General features: G+C 40.1%; 1 protein-coding gene across 2 annotated transcripts; it reads left to right on the top strand.

Moving 5' to 3' along the window:
• The first annotated feature begins 258 nt into the window (after positions 1–258).
• ZNF287 (zinc finger protein 287) lies at positions 259–20,975 on the top strand. Of its 2 annotated transcripts, XM_077892535.1 has the most exons (8): positions 259–748; positions 1,138–1,184; positions 1,288–1,888; positions 2,526–2,626; positions 4,404–4,530; positions 5,005–5,091; positions 14,815–16,362; positions 18,138–20,975. In XM_077892535.1, the coding sequence occupies exons 3-8, from the start codon at positions 1,486–1,488 to the stop codon at positions 18,146–18,148; spliced, it is 2,277 nt and encodes a 758-aa protein (XP_077748661.1). In that variant the 5' UTR covers positions 259–748; positions 1,138–1,184; positions 1,288–1,485; the 3' UTR covers positions 18,149–20,975. The 2 variants fall into 2 exon arrangements, with proteins under 2 accessions (XP_077748661.1, XP_077748660.1); XM_077892534.1 differs by lacking the exons at positions 259–748; positions 1,138–1,184 and having other exon boundaries at positions 14,815–20,975.
• The last annotated feature ends 261 nt before the right edge of the window (positions 20,976–21,236 follow it).

The raw sequence follows: 21,236 nt of genomic DNA, 5'->3' as shown, positions 1-21,236 counted from the left end.
CGAGGCGCGGTGCGTTCCGGACCAGGCTTCTCAGGACCCGGCTGGAAGGTGCGGCTCCCGGCCGAGACACGTCGTGCTTCCCGGGCTAGGGAAGTGGCGGAGCCAGAGGCCCCTGTGCGGCGCGGGGCTGAGCTCGCCACGCAGGCGCCCGCGCCCCCGCCGCCATTGTTGCGTGCCCCGGGCCTCCCGGGCCGCTCCGGGTGCGCGTCCGCCGGCTCCCGGCGACAGGTAACGATGTCGAGGGCGCCGGGGGCGAGTGTCCGCGCGGTCCCCGGCCGGAGCCCCAGCCCGTCCCCGTGCGGCCGTCCGCGCCCGCGGCCTGCTGAGAAGGCGAGCACGGGGTGCAGGCTGCTGTGGCGGCCGGGTCCCCACTCCCCCGCCGGCCGAGACCCTCCGACTGAAGAGCGAGGGACACCGGCCCGGGAAGGGGAGGCGGCGGGCGAGGCCGGCGCATCTCCTCTGCAGGGCCTGCTAAACGGTTGGCTTTGGTTACACGGCTGAGCTTGAGCCCGGCTCGGAGCTGGAACCTGGGGACAGGTGGTGTCAGGTCGCCGGGACTGGCCTGTTCTAAGCTTTTCTTCGGGAATCTTGGTTTCACATTTATTCATAAAGAATTGTCTGCATAGAAGCATTTAAGAGGGCTTCAAATCATCAGCCTCGTCGACTTTTTTTCCAGTTCAACCGGCTTGTCTCTCCAGCCCTCAGATAGTGAAAAGCTAGAATAGGTTGGCATTAATATGCAAAGGAGGTAAATGGCTCGCCCTTTTTTCCTTGACAGTTTCCCTGGGAACCTTGAGCGCTTGATTAAGAAAGATTCTCAAAATAAATAAATAAATAAATAAATAGAAAGAAGGAAGGGAAAGAAAGAAAGAAAGAAAGAAAGAAAGAAAGAAAGAAAGAAAGATTCTCCACCCAGTTTGTTCTAAGTACCTAATAGATTCACTCTTGTTACTGAGAGTCAGTCCTTGAATAGCTTCTGTAACATCAGAAAAATACTGAAGCTCCCCTCCCCACCCCCGTAAAAGTTTGATTTCTTTTTCAACAAGTTAGAAGTTTGATCTGTTGTTTTGCTCATGATTCAGGTCTTTGCTTCTATTACTACCTTTTGATGGCAGTCCCAACCCCTGTCCCCAACAGATTGCATGTATCTCACAAGTCTGAGGATGTAGGAGAGGAAGACCAAGGTAAAGTCTGTGTTTATCTGTACACACTGAATAAGCTGTTTCTGTTTGTGTATAGCAGAGAGCATCAGAATTCTTGACTTTATGGTCTGTTTTTGTGTTTCAGAGTCTCTTAACCATCCCTGCAAGTTCTGGGCTCAGAATTTGTAACTGCGGCTGCTAACTCTACCTTGATCCTCTTGTGCCCCTGACTGCAGCAGCCCTTGATATAATGTCTTTGTGGCTCTAGCATGAGACTTCAAGCGGCTGGCTCACTACTGGAGATCTAAAGGATATTGCCAGATTGACTCTCCTGTCTGTAGCCATGTTAGCCTCGTGCAAGAGGATGACCAATTCTTCACGCTCCCAAGTCCTTCTAATGTGGAAGCCAGACAAGGCTCAGAGTGGACCCCACAATGTTGAGAAGGAAACCCTTGCATCAAGAATCTTGCGTGACACTGAGACCTGTCGACAGAATTTTAGGAATTTTCCATATCCAGACCTAGCTGGTCCTCGAAAGGCATTGAATCAACTCCGAGAACTTTGCCTTAAATGGCTGAGACCTGAGATTCACTCAAAGGAGCAAATCCTGGATCTGCTGGTGCTGGAGCAGTTCCTGACCATCCTGCCTGGGGAGGTTAGGACTTGGGTGAAGTCCCAGTACCCAGAGAGCAGTGAGGAAGTGGTGACTCTGGTGGAGGATTTGACTCAGATTCTAGAAGAGGAAGGTGAGAATTGTAGGGCAGCAAGGGGAGGAATCCTGGGTGGTTAGAGAAGACAACCAGCATACCACCGAGCAGCCCTTTAAAGAAATTGGGGAGAGCAAAGGACAGTGAGTGAGAACAGGCTTTAACAAGAACCCCATCGTGCATGCTGTGCTCCTTCCAGACTGCTTGAGACCAAACACACATTACCTAGTGCCCTAAAACAGTGACCAGACTACAATCCAGTTACCCCCGTGTGAGCCCTCAGGAATTTCACCTGCAAAGGTTTGAACCAGTCTGTCAATAAATCATTTCCTTTTTGAATTAGATGTTACAATAACATGCTTCCAAGAAGGTAGAAGAGAGTCCAGAGAATGTTTCCTTATTAAGAGACAACATCCAAAATTGACATCACATGAAGATTTAGTAGAAAATGGGGAATTTGTACGTTTCCTTAGCAGTCCCAGAACAGACTTATCTTTGAGGTCTACACAGATATCTTAGGATAAGTCATTGGTCCTTCACTTTGGTTCTTTGAAGTAGGGGTGCTATTTTTGGTTTCTTTCTCATTCCTCACTATAGGAGAGTATAGGCATCTATTTGGTGAAGAGTTTCCTTGGCTATTCAAACAGGACTAATCATCATGGTCTCCCTTCCCTAGCTGCTCCTCAGAACTCTGCCCTTCCCCAAGAGACCCAAGAGGAAGACCCCAAAGGAAGACCTGCTTTCCAGGCAGGGTGGTTAAATGACTTGGTGACCAAAGTAAGTGTTAGTTTCTTCTATGATTTTAAAATGGCTTCTTGGAGGTATTTGTATGAGGGACGTTTTATGTCCTGGCCCTAAAACTTCTGCACCCCCAAAAGCCCAATCTAGGACTTCATCAGTTTCTGTCTTTAAATCCATGTTGGCCCGTTAAGGTAAGTGACTGCCCTTTATAGGAAATAGGTTCCCTTTGCCTTCCCCCAACAGACCTTTCCTCACTGATTTTAAGGCAGCAGCATTGCAGAGAGGTTAAGGGATTGACCTCAAGAGCCAGATGAATCAGGTTCGGTGCCTGATTGTGTTCTATCAGGCCAGCTTCAGAGAAAGTTTTACTTTCATCTCGCAGATAAAAATATACATCTGAGATGGGTAGAGTAAAATTAATATTCATTGGTGATATGATTGTTTAGCTGAAAACCCTAAGAAAATCCAGGGAAAAACTGGGGAACAGTAGTAGAAAATATGAGTAAGGTGATTACTACAGAAAATGACATGAAAATTAATCATTTTCAGGGGTAGCTGGCTCAGTTTGTAGAGCATGTGACTCTATCTCATGGTCATGAGTTTAAGCCTCCTGTTGGACATAGAGCTTACTTTTTAAAAAAAGAAGAGAAGCACTTTCTTACCTATACATTAAAATCAGGAAAATGGGAGTGTCCAGTCAGTTAGGCATCTGCATTTAGCTCAGGTCGTCAGTGATCTCAGGGTCCTGGGGTTTGAGCCCCACATCAGGCTCCCTGCTCAGCACAGATTCTGCTTCTCCCTCTCCCTGTGCCCTTACTCCCTATTTATGTTCTCCTTCTCAAATAAATAAATAATCTTTAAAAAAATAAAGTCAGACAAATGGTAAAATGCAATAAAAGGTTCCATGCAGTTTTCCCGACCCCCAAAATTTAAGACATCTAGGACTAAAAATAATATAAATTCTGCGGTACATCCATGTTGTGTATCATACTAAAGCCTTGAATGTTGTAAAATTGTCTATTTTCCCTAAATTATAAACAATAGAACTTGAAAACCCAATACAATTTTTTTAAGGAACTTAGTTTATTTGAAAAATATGTAAGAGGAATCTTTTTTTCTTTTTTTTAAACAAAGGAAAGAAAAGGAGCAAAGAGGCATACTAACCTTACCAGACTGAAATGTATTGAAAAGTCTAACAGTTCATCAGTGTGGTTTCGGTCCCAATTTTATTTTAATAAGGAAGGAAGGGACGCCTGGGTGGTTTGGCGCTTAGGGCATTTGCCTTTGGCTCAGGGAGTGATCCTAGAGTCCCGGGATCGAGTCCTGCGTCAGGCTCCCTGCATGGAGCCTGCTTCTGTCTCTGCCTCTCTCTCTGTGTATCTCTCATGAATAAATAAATAAAATCTTAAAAAAAAAAAAAGTGCTAAAAAGGAAGGAAGGGCTCTGCATTTCATCATAGAGCACACAAATATATCTTAAAATTTCAAATGATAACACACTGAATTCTTAAGGCAAAGCTTGAAAAGCACAGCCATTCAACTATGTCATCTGTATGAAACTCTTCTTTAAGACGAAGCCACTAATACACTTGTATCAGCTGAAAAAGCAATTATAAATTCTGTATTTTCAGATTTCCTGTAGGACAATTCACCCATAACTTGGGTGAGGGTTTTAACTCTATAACCATTAAGGTCTTACCACAAAAACTCAAGATTCTGATTCCCCACCACCACCACACATGTACCTGGGGTTCTGATGTTGTCACTACCCTCCTCCTACCAGTTCTTGAACCAAGTTATGTTTGATGTTTCAGGAATCAATGACATTCAGAGATGTGGCTGTGGATATCACCCAGGAGGACTGGGAGATAATGCGTCCTGTACAGAAGGAATTGTATAAGACTGTGACATTACAGAACTACTGGAACATGGTTTCTCTGGGTAAGTGTCCTCTGCATCCTCTCCTGCCAGCATACCTTCCATCTTCCTTTCCTCTGTTGTTATGGTGGCCTCTGAAGCACTTTGCGAAGAATGGGGCCTGGGAGGTGTGAGTGTACTCCTCAGATTTGGGCATAGAAATGTTGTGTTCTCCATTTTCCCAAATAAAAGGTTTCTAAGTGAAAGATCACTGAAAACTGATGCAGTTTCCCAGGGCTTCCACACAACACTGCACCTTGCCCACTCCCTACTTTTCCTGTGATCACCTTCTGCCATGATCTCTTTGTGCATATTTCCAGAGTAGCAGGAAATTTTTATCCTAGCTCTGAGAAGGACTGACCTATTCTCCCACTATATGATGTCCACACCATTGTTTTCCCATAGAAGTCTGTCCTCACAGATAGGTAGAAGTCAGGCGATAAAATTTGAACAACTATTTATCTCCAAGATAAAACTCCTTATATTTCTCCTGAACAGGACTTACAGTGTACCGGCCAACTGTGATTCCCATACTGGAAGAACCATGGATGGTGATAAAAGAAATCTTAGAAGGCCCTAGTCCAGGTGAGAGAATAACTGTCATGAGATTGTTTGCACTTAGGAGCGTAAGAGCAGTGAGATAATATTTTCTAAATATGGCCAAGTCATTCTCCACATGACACCGTGCTTGTCAGGAACACTGAACTGGCATTGCTTCCTTAACAGAGGCCACCTTCAGGAAGAGTTCCCAAACACCATTGTTCCACCTTTTCCTCTGTGTGTCATCTTATCCTTCTCTGTGAGCCCTGGGTCCCATCCCCAGCTTTGTCAGGGGCTTTCACTGTGCCATGGCCCCCTCCTTCTTTTTTAAGCATGCATAAATGTCTCTAAAATTTTAAGTTTTAGACCTTCTTCTTTGTTGGTTTCTTTTATTCTATTTACCAACAAACCACTTCTCTAGTTTCCAGCCTCCAATCTCCACTTCTCTAACTCATTCTTTTATTTTCTAATTAAAAAAAAAATCTTCAAAAGGTTCAAAAATGTTCTCTTACTGTATAGTGCATTCACCCAGTTCCTGTATCTCCCAGCACCTAACCACTGGTGCTTATTTCTAGTTGTTTCTGTTTGAGTGTTTTGTTTGCATATAAAGCTGATATAAAGATGTTTTTCCCAAAAAATCCTATATTTGGGGTGCTTTCTTTATATCATTTGGGGGAAAAAATGTTTTTTCCTCCTTAAGTAATCTCTACCCCTAACGTAGGACTTGAACTTGTAACCCTGAGATCAACCTCTACTGACTAAGCCAGCCAGGTGCCCTGCCTCCTTCATTTTCTAACAGAAATGGTAGCAAACTGTACATACAGTTTTGTACTTTGCTTTTGTTTACTTAAAAACATACCTTGAGAGATGTTCCAAATAAGATTATGAAGACCTTCCTTGTTCTCTTTTTTTAATATATGCATCACATTTTATTGTGTATCTCATTATTTATTGAATCTGTTCCCTATTGATGGACTTTTTGATTGTTCGCATTCCTTTCTTCTTTCCTCCACAAGAACTTCAAACATATAGAAAAGTTAGAGAATCGGTACATCGAACGCCTATATAATTTTCACCTGGAACCACCAGCTACCATCATTTAGTCACCTTTGTTTTATCTCTTTTTGGGAGAAGGGAGGGCAGAGGGAGAGAGAGTATCTGAAGCAGACTCCCCTCTAAGCTTGGAGCCTGACACAGGGTTCCATCTCACCAACCCTGGGATCATGACCTCAGCTGAAATCAAGAGTCAGATGCTTAACTGACTGAGCCACTCAGGCACCCCTTTGCTTTATCTCTTTACACACACGCACACACACTTTGTTTTTGTCTGAACCATTTGAAAGTTAGTTGCAGGGATTGTGACATCTTACCCCTAAATATTTCTGCCCGTTCTCTCCTAAGACCATGACCATTCTTCTATTTTGGTGCATCCTTGTCTCACCCCAAATATTTTTAACATTTATACAGTAACATCATCTGATGTATAGTCAAATACTCAGATTTCCCCACTGTCCCCAAATATTCTGCATAGATATTTTTCTCTCCAGTCAGGAATCCTATGCTGCTTATCCTGGTTCTTTAGCCCCTTTTAATCTAGAACTGTTCCTCAGCCTCTTGTCTTTCCTTTTTCTCCTTCCATTCTTCTTTCCTTCTGACATTTTCTGAAGGATCCAGGCCAGGTTTTTTCAGAATGACCCACAATCTAGATTTGCCTGATTGTTTCCGTATGTTTAGATCCAGATGAAATAGGTTTACCATAAAACATCACAGGTGTGTACTCTCCATTGCCCTTCATCTCATCGTTGGTGAAACTCATTTTAGTTGAGGTGCTGTTGACCAGATCTCTCCATTTTAAAGGTGCGTTTTTGTCTTTATAATCAACAAGTGATGAGGCCACCTGACTATTCCATTCCCTGGTGCTATTTTATTTTTTATTTTTATTTATGATAGACATAGAGAGAGAGAGAGGCAGAGACACAGGAGGAGGGAGAAGCAGGCTCTATGCCGGGAGCCCGATGTGGGACTCGATCCCGGGACTCCAGGATCGCGCCCTGGGCCAAAGGCAGGCACTAAACCGCTGAGCCACCGAGGGATTCCCTGGTGCTATTTTATTTAGGGACTTTTAGCATCCCCTGTTGATTCTTACATTATTACATTGCTGATTGCAGGATAGATTTTCTGATTCAGAATTCCTCTTTCCTAAAGTATCAGTAGTGTCTCCTATAAAAAAAATAGTTCTTCCTCCAACCTCATGTCTTTTTTTTTTTTTTTTTTTAAGATTTTATTTATTTATTCATGAGAGACAGAGAGAGGCAGAGACACAGGCAGAGGGAGAAGCAGGCTCCATGCAGGGAGCCTGATGTGGGACTCGATCCTGGAGATTCCAGGATCACATCCTGGCCGGAAGGCAGGCACCAAACCGCTGAGCCACCTAGGGATCCCTCCAACCTCATGTCTTATGTGAACATGTCACTATGGACCAATAGAATTTTTCAAAATTCAGTGTTATTAGTCCATTAATTCCAGGTTTGTTTTGTTTGCTTGTTTTCATGCTCAGTTGTCCCAAGTTTGGGTAATACTACTTGAAAAGCTTATTTTTTAATTGTTTTAATAATTTATAGCAGAATGACTTATATGTACCTGTAGCACAGACTATACCTACAGCACAGTAAATTCTCTGTGGAATGATTTTGGCGCACTCTAAACACTGAAGAAACATGCATGATATAACGGACAAGAGCCTGGACTAATGTCAGGATAGGCTTCTGAAAGGCACTGCCAGTCTGGGACTACTTTAATTTGACCCTGAGTAGTTTTTTAGATCATTCGGGCAACAGGCATTGGGGCTGTAGTCTGCAAGAGGGGGCATTTTATGGTTACATATCGTAGGGGGAGAATATTCTGCCTCTAAAGAGCATCAAGACTGAGAAAGACAAGCTCCTTTTTGCCTTCTATAGAAGTGAGATTTTTTTTTAGGCTTTGTTGTGTTTTTCTTTTTTTTTAAAGATTTTATTTATTTATTCATAGAGACAGAGAGAGAGGGGCAGAGACACAGGCAGAGGGAGAAGCAGGCTCCATGCAGAGAGCCAGGGTCTCCAGGATCACGCCCTGGGCTGCAGGCGGCGCTAAACCACTGCACCACCAGGGCTACCCTTGTTGTGTTTTTCTAACCAGTCCCTAAAGCAGATGATAATCCTCTAAGCTGAGGAGTCTTGTCAGCCTCACTTCCTTGTTAGAGCACCAGGCTCTGCTTTCTGGCCCCTGGACCCCTTGCATCCTCAAAGTGGAAGTGGAAGGTCATTAAGGCCATTAACCAGAATGAGGAGCTATCTCAATCAGCTCCTGCTGGAGACTTCTATCGTCCTGCTTTTGCTTGATTTTTGGCCTCTGAAGATTTTCCTTTCTTACCAGCTTAGAGATACATAATAAGCCAAATCTTGAGTAGGATATCTAATTAATCATATTTCAGGAAGTGGAAACTTTGATAATTCACACATAGAATAGTAGTATTGGTCCTCAATGGCCATTCCTGTCTCGGAACTTTTCTAGTTCTTTATTTAGGACCTAGCCAGGGACTCCTGGGTGGCTCAGCAGTTGAGTATCTGCGTTTCGCTCAGGGCATGATCCTCGGGTCCAGGATCGAGTCCCACATCGGGCTCCTTGCAAGAAGCCTGCTTCTCCCTCTGCCTGTGTCTCAGTCTCTCTCTGTCAGTATCTCTCATGAATAAATAAATAAATCTTAAAAGGGGGGTGGGGGGACGCCTGGGTGGTTCAATGGTTGGGCATCTGCCTTCAGCTCAGGAAATGATCCCAGAATCCTGGGATCCAGTCCCATATCAGGCTCCATGCATGGAGCCTGCTTCTCCCTCTGCCTGTGTCTCTGTTTCTCTCTCTCTCTGCCTTTGTGTCTCTCATGAATAAGTAAATAAAATCTTAAAAAAAAAAAAAAAAAAAAAGAAAGGACCTAGCCATTCCTTCAGGTTCAACTCAAATCATCCTCACCCCCACCCCCCACACCCCAAGTAAAGCTTTTTTTGAGTAGCTGAGTCGATACTGATTTCATCTATGAGAAGTATTGTGCCGCTTTTTGGCCCTGTTGACCAGTAGACACTTATATTTCCAACTACTCCTTTTCTTGTTAAATCTATATGTTTAAGCACTGCTTAATAATACTAATTTTTGAATTACCAGTAAACTGGTTTAAACATCTGTCTTTATGGTAGCAATTTCTTCATCATCAAGGTTTATACGTGTTATTTTAAGCTCATTATACCTTTAGTACTTCCTTTTTAGGTATATAGTACACTGCCATAGATACATAGAATTGCCATGATTACATAGAATCAGAATTAACAGAGTATCTGAGTGGCTCAGTTAGTTGAGCATCCAGACATAGAATCAGAATTAACAGAGTATCTGAGTGGCTCAGTTAGTTGAGCATCCAGCTCTTGATTTTGTCTCAGGTCATGATCTCAGGGTCATGAGATTGAGCCCTGCATTGGGCTCCACACTCAGTGCAGAGCCTGCTTAAGATTCTCTCTCTCTGTCTCCCTCTGCCCCTCCCCGCTTTCACATGCTTGCTCTCATGAGAGAGTGTTCTCTTTCTCAAAAAAAAAAAAATCTTTTAATTTTTTTAAAAGATTTTATTTATTCATAAGAGACACGGAGAGAGGCAGAGACACAGGCAGAGGGAGAAGCAGGCTCCATGCAGGGGACCTGATGCAGGACTCGATCCCGGGACTCTGGGATCATGCCCTAAGCCAAAGGCAGATGCTCAACCCCTGAGCCACCGAGGCATCCCAAAAATAAATCTTAAAAAAAAAAAAAAAAAAAAGATTTAAACTCAGCTTCTGGTACTGTCTCATTTTGTGCACATACATCTACCTATACAATTCATTAACATTGTCATTTCGTTCTGGAGGGGAGAGTAACAGATCTTGGTTTGAGAGAGTTTTTAAATATTTTTTTATATAAAAATAATACAACAAAAAAATGCAACTACATTTCTAGTACTAAGTAGCAAAAAGTTATATGGCCAACATATTGAGAATTAGAAAGTATTTTTTAAAAATCTATAATCTTCGGGCAGCCCCGGTGGCTCAGTGGTTTAGTGCCTGCCTTTGGCCCAGGGCCTGATCCTGGAGACTGGGGATCGAGTCCCATGTCGGGCTCCCTGCATGGAGCCTGCTTCTCCCTCTGCCTGTGTCTCTGCCTCTCTGTGTGTGTGTGTCTCTCATGCATAAATAAGTAAAATCTTTAAAAATAATAAAATAATAAAAATCTATAATCTTCTTAGCACTTTGATGACATTTGGCTCAGGTCATGATCTAGTTGACTAGTTGTCTAGTCTCTCAGAACAGAAATGTCTGTTCATGTCCACTTGTCTAGTTCCAGTGCACTTTCATGCTAGTTTTATGGGACTACTTTTTTCATTTAATATTACTCCCAACTATTTTCTAATGTCAGCTCTGATTTTTGTATCTGAATCAAAGTAATAAAAGTCATTTGTAAATTCAGTCAGTATAAGGAAGGAAAATGAAATGTATGTCTCCCTCTCTTCCTCCATTACCAGAATCTTCACCCCTTAGATTATTATTTATGTATGTGTATCTATGATACCTATGGCATATCATGGCATTTTGCTCTATATAATGTTAAATACCATTTATTCCGAGTAATATGTCCTACACAACTTCTTATATCAATGTACCTAGTTATTTTTATGTTATCACTATTCAATTATTCCTTACTCTAGTCCTTTACTGATAAATGGCAGCTATCACTTTTAATGACTGCACATGATTCTGTGGAATGGATATAAGGTTTTTATACTTAGATCAGCATCTTAGAAAATATCTGAACTGTCCAGTACCATTTTCACTATATTATAAATTCCATATATGATTATATTTCATTATCAGCAATTTTCTTAATATTTGAAAGTCTTGTGTTTTCAACCTAATTTCACGGAAGATATTATAATTTAAATTTGTTTTAAACCGTCATACTGGAAACATAATAGGCATCAATAAATACATATTTGATTGCTTTGCAGCCAGGTTTGAAGACAAGGATTTTTCTGTTTGTTTCTTCACCTTTATTTGTACGTGTATGCTTTCATTTGGTTCTCCTTTTTACAATGAATTATTGTCATTTGTTTTAACAGTTGAGTGGCCACCATATCCAGAGTCTTGGGCCATTTTCTGAAGGAAATGGAAAAGAAACACAAGCTATTCTATTCTCAGTTTGCATCTAAGTTGGAAATACAAGAAGCACACAAAGTTATGAAGTACTAATGTAAGGCCAATGCTGTCATGGCCCCAACATTTTGTTAGGTTGAATCACATGAGACTGCTGATATTTCAGCCATATTGACCTACAAAAAGGCAAATTCATATGATTCTGTACTTTAGGATTCTAAGAAAGAAAAGCAAGAGCTGGGCAGCCCGGGTGGCTCAGCGGTTTAGCACCGCCTTTGGCCCAGGGCCTGATCCTGGGGACCTGGGATTGAGTCCCACGTCGGGCTCCCTGCATGGAGCCTGCTTCTCCCTCTGCCTGTGTCTCTGCCTCTCTCTCTCTCTCTGTATCTCTCATGAATAAATAAAAAAATATTAAAAAAAAAAAAAAAAGAAAAAAGCAAGAGCTGAGCCTTAATATTTTTTTAATAGGTAGAGAAGTTATTTTAAGAGAGTGTCTAAGTCTGGGGTGCTTGGGTGGCTTGGTCAGTTAAGTACTCAATTCTTGGTTTCCACTCAGTCATGATCTCAGGGTCCTGGGATCAAGCCCCGTGTCTGACTCCATGCTTAGCAGGGAGTCTGTTTCTCCCTCTCTCTCTGTCCCTCCCTCAGCTTGTGCTCTCTCTCTCAAATAAAATCTTTTTTTTTTTTTAAGATTTTATTTATTCATGAGAGAGGCAGAGACATAGGCAGAGGGAGAAGCAGGCTCCCTGTGGGGAACCTGATGTGTGACACTTGATCCGAGTACCCAGGGACATGATCTGAACCATCCAAGCATCCCCAATTAAATAAAATCTTAAAAAAGAGAGAGAGAATGCCTAAGTCTGGAATTTGTGTGGCACCTATAGAAGGCTCTGAGGAAGTAGCTTGAAATTATGTGGATAAATTTAAATTTTAAGTTAAATATGTAACTTGTTAGAAGATACAGCAGGATAGGAAAGTCTGGATTATTTGGGGACGGAATATGTTAAGTGGAAGTGTTTTGAACTTTTTAAACTTTTCTCCTTTAAGCCACTGGTGCTCAAACTATAGTGAGCATCAAAACCCCCTGGAGGGCTTCCTAGAACAGATTGCTCAGCCCTATCTCCAAAATTGCTTAAAAAAAAACAAAAGGATTTTATTTATTTATTTGAAAGAGAGCACAGGTAGGGGGAGCGGCAAAGGGAGAGGGAGAAGCAGATCCTCTGCTAAGCAGGGAGCCCAATGTGGGACTCAGTCCCAGTACTATGAGATCATGACCCGAGCTGAAGGCAGACACTTACCTGGCTGAGCCACCCAGGTGCCCCCAAAATTTCTTTTCTTTTTAATCTTATTTTAATTAAATTTAATTAACATATAGTGTATTATAATTTTCAGAGATCAAGGTCAGTGATTCATCAGTTGTATACAACATTCAGTGTTCATTACATCACGTGCCCTCCTTCATGCCCTTCACCCAGTTACCCCATCCACCCACCCTTCTCCCCTCAAGCAACCCTCAGTTTGTTTCTTATAGTTAAGAGTCTCTTATGATTTGTCTCTCTCTCTCTGATTTTGTCTCATTTTTCTCTCCCTTCCCCTATGATCCTGTTTTCTTAAAATCTGCATGAGTGAAATCATATGATAATGCTTTCTCTGATTGACTTATATTGCTTAGCATATCCTCTGGTTCCATCCATGTCATTGCAAAATGATAAGATTCATTTTTTGATGGCTGAGTAATACTCCATTGTGTACGTATATATGTCTATATACACACCACATTTTTTTTATTCACTCATCTGTCGATGGACATCTGAGCTCTTTCCATAGTTTGACTATTGTGAACATTGCTGCTATAAACATTGGAACGCAGGTATCACTTGGGATCGCTGTTTGTATCTTTGGGGTAAATACTTAGTAGTGCAACTGCTGGGTGGTAGTGTAGCTCTATTTTTAACTTCTTGAATCTCCATATTGTTTTACAAGTGGCTACACCAGCTTGCATTCCCACCAGCAGTGTAAGAGGGTTCCCTTTTCTCTGCATCCTCACCAACATTTGTTATTTCCTGACTTGTTACTTGTAGCCATTCTGACTAGTGTGAGGTGGTATTTCATTGTGGTTTTGTTTTAAGATTTTATTTATTCACGAGAGAGACAGAGAGGCAGAGATACAGGCAGAGGGAGAAGAAGGCTACCCGGGCATCCCTCATGGTGATTTTGATTTGTATTTCCCTGATGCCAAGTGATGTTGAGCATTTTTTTATGTCTGTTGGTCATTTATATGTCTTCTTTGGAGAAATGTCTGTTCATATTTTCGCCCATTTCTTGACTGGATTATTTGTTTTTTGGGTGTTAAGTTTGATAAACTCCTTATAGATCTTGGAGTACAGCGTTGGTGATATAGTGGTGAGCTTAATTGCCTTCCTTACAGATCTTGAAGGTAAGCCCTTTATATGATAAGACATTTACAAATATCTTCTCCCATTCTGTCAGTTGTCTTTTGGTTTTGTCGACAGTTTACCTCTGCTGTGCAAAAGCTTTTTATCTTGATGAAATCCCAATAGTTTATTTTTGCTTTTGCTTCTCTTGCTTTTGGAGACACATCTAACAAGAATTTGCTGCAGCCAGGGTCCATGAGGTTGCTGCCTGTTTGCTCCACTAGGATTTTGGTGGATTCCTGTTCCACATTTAGGTCTTTGATCCATTTGAGTCTATTTTTGTGCATGTGTAAGAAAGCGGTCCAGTTTCATTTTTCTGCATGTGGCTGTCCAATTTTCCCAACATCATTTGTTGAAGAAATGGTCTTTCTTCTGTTGGGTATTCTTTCCTGCTCTGTCAAAGATTTGTTGACCATAGAGTTGAGGGTCCATTTCTGGATTCTCTATTCCATTGATCTATGCATCTGTTTTTGTGCCAATACCATGCTGTCTTGATGTTTACAGTTTTATAACAGCTTGAAGTCCAGAATTATGATGCCACCAGCCTTGGTTTTCTTTTTCAACATTCCTTTGGCTCTTCAGGGTCTTTTCCCTTCAAAGTTTCTGATTCAGTTTGTCCAGTAATTTAACACATTCTCAGGTGAGAGTGTGTTTATGCATGGGTCTCGGGACTGTACTTTGAGTATTATTACTGTGAGAGATTTACCAGGAATATTTGGGCATGGAGAGCTGTCCTTGAAATTGCTTTTGGAATGCTGTGTGGATTGTGCAGAGTAGGTTGGAAGGATTCAATGAGAGTTAGTGTCTGCTTTCTATAAATCAATCCAGGAAGTCCTCTCATGTTATCCAACGGTGTTTTCACATCTCTTAGTGCTGTCACCTGACCAAGCCTATTTTATTAATCTGTGCCCCTGTTGAGTAGTGAGGAGCCTCTCCTTTTTCAACAGTTTTGCCCTCTGGTTTTCTGCCCCTGTCTTCTCTTTTCCCAAACTTTGAGTACCATGTTACAAAGTTGTTGGAGCCATAGTCTTTTTAGGCATTTTATTCATGTTCAATATATTGTTTCTGTTTGGACAGTTTCCTTTCTCCAAATAGAGGAAAACTTTCTATATTCTATATTCTTTTTAATCCAGAATGGAAAACAGAACCCCAAGAGTGTATTCCAGTTACAAATATTTCTAAAGTCACAAAGACTGGAACTCAGACCATCAAATTGGAAGAACCCTGTGACTATGATGAAAGATTCGAGAGGCAAGCAGCAGATACCTTCAGGAAAATACCCACTAATGAAAGAAATTTCACTTTGAAGTCAGTCATCTCAAAAGAAGATGACCCTATGGAAGAGTGTTTTAGTAAATATGATATATATAGAAATAATTTTGAAAAGCATTCAAACCTAGTTATTCAGTTTGGTCCCCAATCAGATAATAAAACTATGTATGATGAAGGCAGGGCAACCTTCAATCATGTCTCCTATGGTATTGTACATAGAAAGATATATCCTGGAGAGAAGCCTTATAAATGTAATGTGTGTGGGAAAAAGTTTAGGAAAAACCCATCCTTTGTGAAACACCAAAGTACCCATGCCAAAGAAAAATCTCATGAATGTGAAGAATGTGGGAAAGAGTTTAGGCATATCTCATCCCTTATTGCACATCAGAGAATGCATACTGGGGAGAAACCATATGAATGCCACCAGTGTGGTAAAGCCTTCAGCCAGCGTGCACACCTTACTATACATCAAAGAATTCATACTGGAGAGAAACCCTATAAGTGTGATGACTGTGGAAAAGACTTTAGTCAGCGTGCACACCTTACTATACATCAAAGGACCCATACTGGAGAGAAACCATATAAATGCTTGGAATGTGGTAAAACCTTCAGCCACAGTTCATCGTTGATTAATCATCAGAGAGTTCATACTGGTGAAAAACCTTATATATGCAACGAATGTGGAAAGACCTTCAGCCAGAGTACACACCTTCTTCAACATCAAAAAATACATACTGGAAAGAAACCATATAAATGCAATGAGTGTTGGAAAGTGTTTAGTCAGAGTACTTACCTTATTCGACATCAGAGAATTCATTCTGGAGAAAAGTGTTATAAGTGTAATGAATGTGGAAAAGCCTTTGCTCATTCCTCAACTCTTATTCAACACCAGACTACTCACACTGGAGAGAAATCCTATATATGTAAAATATGTGGAAAAGCCTTCAGCCAGAGTGCAAATCTTACTCAACATCATAGAACACATACTGGGGAGAAACCATACAAATGCAGTGTGTGTGGGAAAGCCTTCAGCCAGAGTGTACACCTTACTCAACATCAAAGGATTCATAACGGAGAAAAACCCTTCAAATGCAATATATGTGGGAAGGCATATAGACAGGGTGCCAATCTTACTCAGCATCAAAGGATTCATACTGGAGAGAAGCCGTATAAGTGTAACGAATGTGGGAAAGCTTTTATTTATTCCTCATCACTTAATCAACATCAGAGAACTCATACTGGAGAAAGACCCTATAAATGTAATGAATGTGATAAAGATTTTAGCCAGAGAACATGCCTTATTCAACACCAGAGAATTCACACGGGAGAGAAGCCCTATGCCTGCCGTATCTGTGGTAAAACCTTCACCCAGAGTACGAACCTCATTCAGCATCAGCGTGTTCATACAGGTGCCAAACATCATAATTAATGAGACTTCGGTTTAGGTTTTTCAATTCATCCAAATTTTATTTTGTACTTTGTTAAAACATTCAAAAGAAACTGAAGAGAAGTGCAATATATGTTAGATGTCCTTCAGCAGAAGTGTCAGAATTAGTAATGTGGATATAAGCTATTTAAATTTAATGTGAAATTTGAAGAGAAAAATTTATTCACTTCTTAACCTTTATTTGATATCAGTTTAGTTCCGGAAAGAAACCCAGTAAGAGTACTCAAAAATCTGTAACTCATCAACTCTTAGTGTATTTCACGTACTTCTTAATGAGACCTTGTGAATGTAACTTGGAGAAGCTTCCATCAAGTAGGGATTTCACACTAGTGAGTGATCTTGGGATAATTGAAGAAGCTGCTTTCAGACCTTTATTTCTTCCCAGCTTTGAAGCCTTAAATATATAAAGGGTTCCCTTCCCTTTTCCTATTATGCCATAACTGCCATGCGGAGCCAGTAGATTTGCAAAATATATATAGTCGAAAGTATCTTAATTTTTATGTGACAACCATTTAGTCACATTTTCCTTTAAATATTGAAATATTCAAGGAAGAACTTAAGGGAAGTTGATCTGTTAGGATAAACTAATGTATATATAATCCTTAGACATTTGTACAAATTTAGTTAAACAGGCAAAACTTAAACATCCAACCTTAAATTCATCTTTAAAACCTATTAGCCTTAGTTTCACTAGGTTTTGACATCTGTCCTGAAGGAAAAACAAGAATAAAATTCCCATTTTTTTCACCTGATTCCTAAATTCATTCCTTAAGGTTCCCCTTTGGCTATTTTACCACAGAAAGCCCGTTTCTGTTGAGACACATTTCTTGAGTGCCTACTGTGCTCAAGGCCCAATCTTCCTAATTGGATCTTTTCAGGGCTTATTGTGTTCAAAACAAAACAGCTATTTTAAGCAACAGAAAGCTTTCTAAAGTGAAAGATGACAAAGGACATGTCACAGAATGAACATAAGCCTACTAAAATGGGTTGCTGAATGTGACCCCCTATCCCAAGACAAAGAAGTAGTGAAAGCAGCTACTTACAAAGTGTGAGGAAAAGATAAGTAATAGAAAGTAGATTTAAGTGCACTACAGAAAGAGGGTCAGGGAGAAAAGGGTGAATACTTAGCAGGGAAGAAAGAATGCACAGGTAACTTAGAGCATGAGCTGTTAACCTGGTTTACTTAAAAAAGTAAGAGCAGCTAATGGAATAAGACAAAATCCAGCCTATTAAGAAGAAACTAAAGATGAAGTGACTGATTTTAAAAAGGAATAATTGGAATTGGTACTTTTTCATATATATAAGTATAACTGGGAATTGCTTTTAAAATGTCAGAAAACAAATTTATTGGGAAAAGCACTGATGCAGAAACTATCATTGTTGCAATAATAATAACTAAGTTTGTGGGGGGGGGTTCTAAACATAAAAGGAAAACTGGCAGAAATGCAAATTTTACCTATTTCTAGGTAAAATACTATAAATTTCATATCCACAGCATTCCACTACCAGAATATAAGACTGTATTCTGAGAGCTGAGATTTCATTCTGCTCAATTTGTTTCTTCAGTGCCTTGCATATGGACAGTGGTCAAATATATGTTTGTTGAATTAATGAGTAGGTAAGTTAGAATTGAGTAATAAGAATTAACAGATATGGAGTGAAGCTGGTTGAATTTAAATTCTTTTTTTGTACGTATGTGCACAGAAATGTTAAATACTGTTATTTATTGGGTAATAGGAACTACTTAAAATTGAAGAATCAGAATTCTACATCTTAACAGTGGGGAATATCCTAAAGAGATCACGGGACAGACATCTCTGCACAGGAAGTTTTCCTGAGCTGGATGAAGAAAAATTGATACAAATTCTGGTGCCGTAAATATAAATTTAAGCATATATTGAGACCATGCAGTTTCATTTGGATGTTACTGTTGATAAGGACATCCTACAAACACGTGCCGAAGGAAAGACCTAGGGTGCTAGCATCTTCAAGGCTTTCTTGTTGAGTGTTTTCTTCAAGTTACTGCTTTCCCTTAGCCTCACATCAGCTAACCCTGATGTCATGGAATCTTTCTTCACAAAGTGTAGATTGTCTTCAGGTTGCATAATACTCAAGTTATGCTTATGCCATAGTTACCATGTTAGAAAATAACCATTGTATTTAAGATACGACTTTTATTTATAATGCCACTTCATACCTAACACACCACTTCTGTTTTCCATCCTGGCATGAATGTGTGGAGTATTATAGTCCATAGCACCTTTGCTTTAATTTGTATTTCCTGCCTTTGTGAATTTTATGTAAATAATGCATTTATAAAGTCTTCCATTGATCCACTGAGGCAATTGATACCCTTATAAAATATCAGAAGAATGGAGAATCCTAGATCTTTGTACTTTTCCCACTTTAACAGTTGTCTGAGCCACTTGTAATCCAAATTTTTTTTAGCAGTCTTATTTTCCACAACTTTCTTACTACAAAGGTGTTGAAATATACAGAAAAGTTAATAAAACAAACTATATATCTGCCACCTAGCTTTAAAACATTTTTTACTGAACAGTTGGAAAGTTAGACATGACATTTCATCCAATACTTAAGCATCTCATAAAAATAAGGACAGAATTTCATATAACCACATTCCATTACATACCTCAAAAAATGAATAGTAATTTTCAAATATCTAATGCTTCCTGTTTAAACTTTCCCTGTTGATGCTGTCACATTTCACACATTATGTTTACTTGTTATATCCGTTTCATCTATCAAAGTGTCTCCCACTTCTGATTTTCTCCATAACCTTTTTTTTTTTCTTTTAAATATAGCAGGTCAGTTGTAGAATGTCTCACATTCAAGATTTAACTGATTGTTTACATGTGGTTTATCTGGTTCCTGTGACCCCTGTGGTTTTCTGTAAACTAGCATTTAGGGCCAAAATGTTGACTGGATTCAGGCTCAGCATGTTTAACATTAACACTTTACAGGTGTGTTTCCTGTTGCATCACATCAAAAGTCTGATTAACATTTGGTTGACTATCAGGTGACATGGTAACCACCCTGTCTTACCAATGTGAAGATAATGTTTTTCCTGTAGTGGTTCATCTGTGGACTGCTACTTTGGCAGCATACAGATAACCTGTTTACCAACAACCTGTCATGTGGTAGTTTTAATATCCAGTGAGGATGATCACTCCCTGAACCAGTTATTTCATTAAGATTTGCAAAATAGGGTGCTTGATTTGGCAGCACATATTGTAGGTTTGCAAAATGGCAATTTTCTTTCTTTCTGTGTTTACTGATGCATAATTCTGTAGGACAGAGCTTTCTGTCATCAGCTGGGAATGCACTAGAGGTAAAGTCATACTTAAAATCTTTTCCTTTCCTTACCAGTTTTCAGAGTAAGGAGTTGGCAGTGATGACAAGTGATTCCATGTATTCAAAATCAATTATGGCCATTGTCTCTGTTGATCAAATTGTCCCAAACTTGGCCAGTTGGAGCCCTTCAAGTAGCTCTTTCATCCTCTGGCATTCCTCCTCTAGTCTTTAGGGACTTCATTTCCTTGTGACATGACATAACTTGGGTTCAATGCCCTGGATATGGAATGAATGAGCCATTTCCCAATCTTTGACTAAATAGGCAAATATTTAGAAACCAAGATCTGGGCACTAGGCATGCTCCTTGCTTCTGGGGTGTCATTAGCAAGTAGCCTTTTAGTCTTTCCAACCATTCAACTTAAGTTCTCATAAAGGCAACTCTTTGCACCCATTTCATCACTTACACAATAATCGTAGAGATGTAATTACATACTGGGACAAACTGGGAAGCATACAGCTAAATTGGAGAGGACAGAAGTGTTTGTATATTAGAAGGCATCAAGTGTAACCACATGAGGTCTTGTGCCAAGGCCAGCAGATTTTAAGGGAGCTTGTCAGTTCTCTGGTTAATTAGCAGTTAAGACAACAACTTAAAATATACCTAGTATGTTTTAACTGTTATATGTCCTGATAATTTACATATTTATAAGCTAATCTCATCTTTCCCATCACATTCTTCAAAGCAGGTTTCTGGTAAGATGTAGCTTTGAATCCTGAGGATCTGTTTCATGCAAATTTACGTGCTTGTTTTTCTTGCTAAACTTTTATTTGGTTTTCACAGCTTTAAGAGTGTTAGATTTCATTCTTCAACTATATCTTCTGGTATCGATTCACTTGCATGTGCCTGTAAATGTACTTAGTCCTCTATTTCTGTTATTCTCTTCATGGCTATATTTCACTACAATTATTAGCCCCTTAGAACACTATAGCCATTAAAATTGGTGAGCATGTGCACTATAGTGATATGTATAAATATATGTGTGAGCTTGCAAGCAACACGGAGTCCTCTGGATGGATGGGGAAAGTGATACCCATGATGCTGAAGTGTCTTGCCTGAGGTCCTATAGTCATACAGTGACAATAAGAGTTGGAACACATGGTTCTGGCACTTAGTTGAATTCTTCCTGTAAGATTAATGCTAATGGAAATTCAGAGCACAAACAGTATGTACCTATGATTTTATAAAATTACGTATTTTGTTGAGATTAGAGCATTGGAAGTTTGTTTTTGTCTCCCTTCCTATACAGTTTCTTAAATTGACATTTTAAAAATGAGAATAGCCCAACAAAGAATGCACTCCTCTCTACTCCCATTTCAATTTTGGTCTCCCACCCAGATCTTTCCCAAGTTTCAGAACCAGGTTAGTCAATGTTCTTGCCTGGAAGTAACTCAGAAGTACCTTCGGGGGTTTAATCTAAAACAACTTTCACCCCAAAATCTTTTTTTTTTTTAATTCACAGTAAC

The sequence above is a fragment of the Canis aureus genome, chromosome 3 (genome assembly GCF_053574225.1).
Source record: "Canis aureus isolate CA01 chromosome 3, VMU_Caureus_v.1.0, whole genome shotgun sequence".
Classification (NCBI taxonomy): Eukaryota; Metazoa; Chordata; class Mammalia; order Carnivora; family Canidae; genus Canis; species Canis aureus.
This window is presented reverse-complemented; position numbering and strand designations above follow the sequence as displayed.

What these genes read in the sequence shown, in the direction of transcription:
- ZNF287 (XM_077892534.1), top strand. Translation starts at nt 1,486, where the DNA reads ATGTTAGCCTCGTGCAAGAGGATGACCAATTCTTCACGCTCCCAAGTC. An exon ending in TAAATGACTTGGTGACCAAA is followed by an intron (nt 2,627 to 4,403) that starts GTAAGTGTTAGT and finishes TTGATGTTTCAG; the next exon opens with GAATCAATGACATTCAGAGA. An exon ending in CTTAGAAGGCCCTAGTCCAG is followed by an intron (nt 5,092 to 14,814) that starts GTGAGAGAATAA and finishes TTTTTAATCCAG; the next exon opens with AATGGAAAACAGAACCCCAA.